Source organism: Octopus bimaculoides, chromosome 2 (assembly GCF_001194135.2).
Source record: "Octopus bimaculoides isolate UCB-OBI-ISO-001 chromosome 2, ASM119413v2, whole genome shotgun sequence".
Classification (NCBI taxonomy): domain Eukaryota; kingdom Metazoa; phylum Mollusca; class Cephalopoda; order Octopoda; family Octopodidae; genus Octopus; species Octopus bimaculoides.
In genome coordinates, this window is record NC_068982.1 from 183082295 (window position 1) to 183085527 (window position 3233).

The 3233-nt window shown below is 37.2% G+C and overlaps 1 protein-coding gene across 1 annotated transcript in view; it reads left to right on the forward strand.

Annotated features, from left to right (window-relative positions):
- The first annotated feature begins 379 nt into the window (after positions 1-379).
- The window catches only part of LOC106881486 (ras-related protein Rab-27B), a 12261-nt gene continuing 9407 nt past the window's right edge, over positions 380-3233 (forward strand). The window contains exon 1 of the mRNA XM_014931886.1: positions 380-531. Coding sequence (XP_014787372.1) covers positions 380-531 — 152 coding nt within the window. The remainder of the gene's footprint in view (positions 532-3233) is intronic.

Genomic DNA, 3233 nt, shown 5'->3' on the forward strand with positions numbered 1-3233 from the left:
AATGTGTTTTATTTAAATAGTTATTTACTATATATGTCTATATAGTGAGCAGAAATATGAAACGAGTACTTGTCCTTCGGTGGTATACTTGTCCTTACGCTGCTAACAGATTAACCTGTATGAGCTGAGCATGTCTTTCGCTGGCAGAAGAAGCCAGGCAATGCAAGTCCAAAAGAAACTCATGTTGATCCCTTTTTTTCAACAGCAAAGGCATCACTTACAGCCACTGGTCTCCTCCTTGCAAGACGGTTCACAAAGAGTGTTTTGTGGAGGTTTGGGGAGAGTTCAAGAAGAAATTTCGGGTCGGTGGCACCTTTCCTGGACAATGCACCAATTCCTTTCTTGCAATTCCTTTCTGGTAACAAACTACTTGACGGAGATGGGCATCAAAACTGTCCCTCACCCTCTCTACAACCCAGACCTTGCTCCCTGTGACTTTTTATTGCTCCTCAAGCTGAAGGAGAACTTCAGGAGCAGTCGTTTTGAAGACATCAAGATGAAGGAGGATTTCCATAGCGCCATTACGAAGAGGCTTGAGCGCTACTTTGTACTTCTTTGACATGTTTCTCCTGAAAGGGTTTCTAAATTTCTGGAATGATCTTCGTCTTAAAAGGGTAAAGACACCCTTTGAACATGAATGACCATGGGATTGCACCTAGAAAGTTACCCTCCGAGGCATAAGTCCGAGCAAGGTTGTTGCCCATGCATATCAGCCTCCTTTCTCCACGCCCCCGATGTCATCCAAAGGAAAGGCAAAGGCCGATACAGCTTGGCACCAGTGACGTCATAACTCATTTCTACAGCTGAGTGAACTGGAGCAACGTGAAATAAAGTGTTTTGTTCGAAAACATACGCACAATCCGGTCCGGGAATCGAACTCACTACCACTTGATTGTGAGCTCGACGCTCTAAGCACTGAACCATATACTATCAAATTCTATGAAGATGGCCATAATTTAGTAGGAAAGTAATTGTCTCTACCTGATTTCCTGTTAATCTTTCTGTTGTGTCGACGCCTCCAGGCGAAGAAGTAGGATATCCCAAGACATATAAATAGAGGTAGTCTGACCGTGGTAGGAGTGTTGAGTAGCAGTCGAGTAGCAGTTGTGTAGCGGTTGAGTAGAGATCATCCGAAGGTGCTAGATAGCAGTAACTTGAGACATAATACTTTCTAACACTTTTCTCTTTATATTCAGTATCACTGAGTAGTTAACAGCCATGGTTTGCTCACGTTAGGAATTTAATGAAAATATTTGCTAGTTCAAATTTCAAAAGTGGCAAGGTCATCTTCAGTCTACTATCCGCCATTTTACTCTCGTTCCATAATAATCTTATTCTGTAACAAACCAATAATTTTCATTTTCATAGGGTTGTAGAAACAAAGAAGCTCTAAAATTTCTTATTTTCAACGATGTTAGCTTAATATATTGACTAAGTGCTTGTTAGCGAAGATGTTGAATGGAATGATCTTGAGACAGTTTGGTTACGAAGCGACATTCTCAAGCAAACCCGCAAGCACACAGTTATGCCTATGCGAAACGATATCTATTACAAATAAACTACACCAAACCAGTGGTTTTCAACCTTTCGTCTCTCGACTGCATCTTTTATGGAATGGTGTTTCACAAACGCTCCTTCATAGGGTTTCGGGGTAGGATTTTAGATTAGGATTTTCGGGTTTACAGCTAGAGTCGGAAATTTAGAATGAGCATCAAACGATGAAAGCAAATAATAGAAAACGAATGAATTTGTCAATTTATTTTTTCTTTTAACATACAGATATAATATATAATGTTTAAAACATAAAAATCCTGAAAAAAAAACATTTGCAAATGAATTAAAAAACAAAAAGGTACGAAAGAAAGGATGTTCATGGCACAACTCAGATATGTATTGTGTATTATTGTAAATTTCATATATATATATATATATACTACAGTATTATAGTCATATAACATGAATGAAAAAAATATGCTTTTGCCACTGTGATTAAGATCAAGAAATGTCGCAGAGGTACAACAATTATAATTTTACTGTTTACACATTTCATGTTGCTTATACAATTTCATTAAGTTAATCAAATTTTGTAAATAATTAGATTTATCAACTTAAAACAAGATTTTATAAAAGCTATTTCTCATCTATATATTTGCAATAAACATGTTGTCAGTAAAAATGATATCATTAAATTAGTATTCTAGTCATGATGTGTGAAGAAAACAATTTACAAAAGATTACAAAATTTTCCCAAGAGTTATATTTTCATTTTATGAGTTAATTAATTATTCAAACTATTGCTTTTCTTATACAGTTTCCTTCATTTTGTTTTATGAAGCAATTGCTTGGAAAACTCTACGCTTACGCGCACTCGGGATAAGGTCCACGTGTTGAAAAGAGAAACCATCTGTTTAAGGGTGTCGCATGTCAGTTATTTAGAAGTTTGATTTTGTTCCCAAATACATATTACAGCCGCTTTGAAATGCATCGCCAATGATGTTCTTGAGATTTTAGCTAGTTTCAGGTCGTTCAACATTGGACCCCGCAACTCTGACAGGTTGATCCCATCGGAGTTCAGCTAGTCCCAGCTTCCTTGCGGCAATAAGCCATGAGTCAATCCTCTTTATGCAAAGTCATCTAAGAAGCTTTCTCCGCAGCTTAAACCGTTTTACTGATTCTGTTTGTTATTCATTGCTAAAGGAAAAAGTATAAACCAGTTATCTGGCTTATCTGTGAAGTTTTTCTTGGGCAGTGTTTTTGATAAACTTTATAAATCCAATATACTAACAATATTTAGGTGACCGGTAATAAAGCCACAGGAAAAAAAGTCATAGTAATAAAGTTACAATTTTGACTAGGAAAAAAAGTCGCAATTTATGGTGGCCGGTAATAGAGTCACGGGGGAAAAGTCACAATTTATGGGATCTGGACAAAACTCCCCAAGGACAAAACCCCCACGGACAACCCCCCACTCCAACCCCGGACGAAACACTTGTGACTTTTTTCCTGTGACTTTTTTTTTTACCTGGATTCAATATTTATGCCGTCCACTCATTCAGTTGTATGATATTTGCAACTCTTAGTCTCCCTCACTCTTATCTCTTACCCCTTATCTTTCTTTCTGCTGCCTGTTCCTACTACTTTATCTTCTTCAGCAATCACAAATGATTGTTGTTTCACAGAGTAGAAGTTTAATTTCTGATGACATAGTATTTTACTGGTACTGACAAAGAATA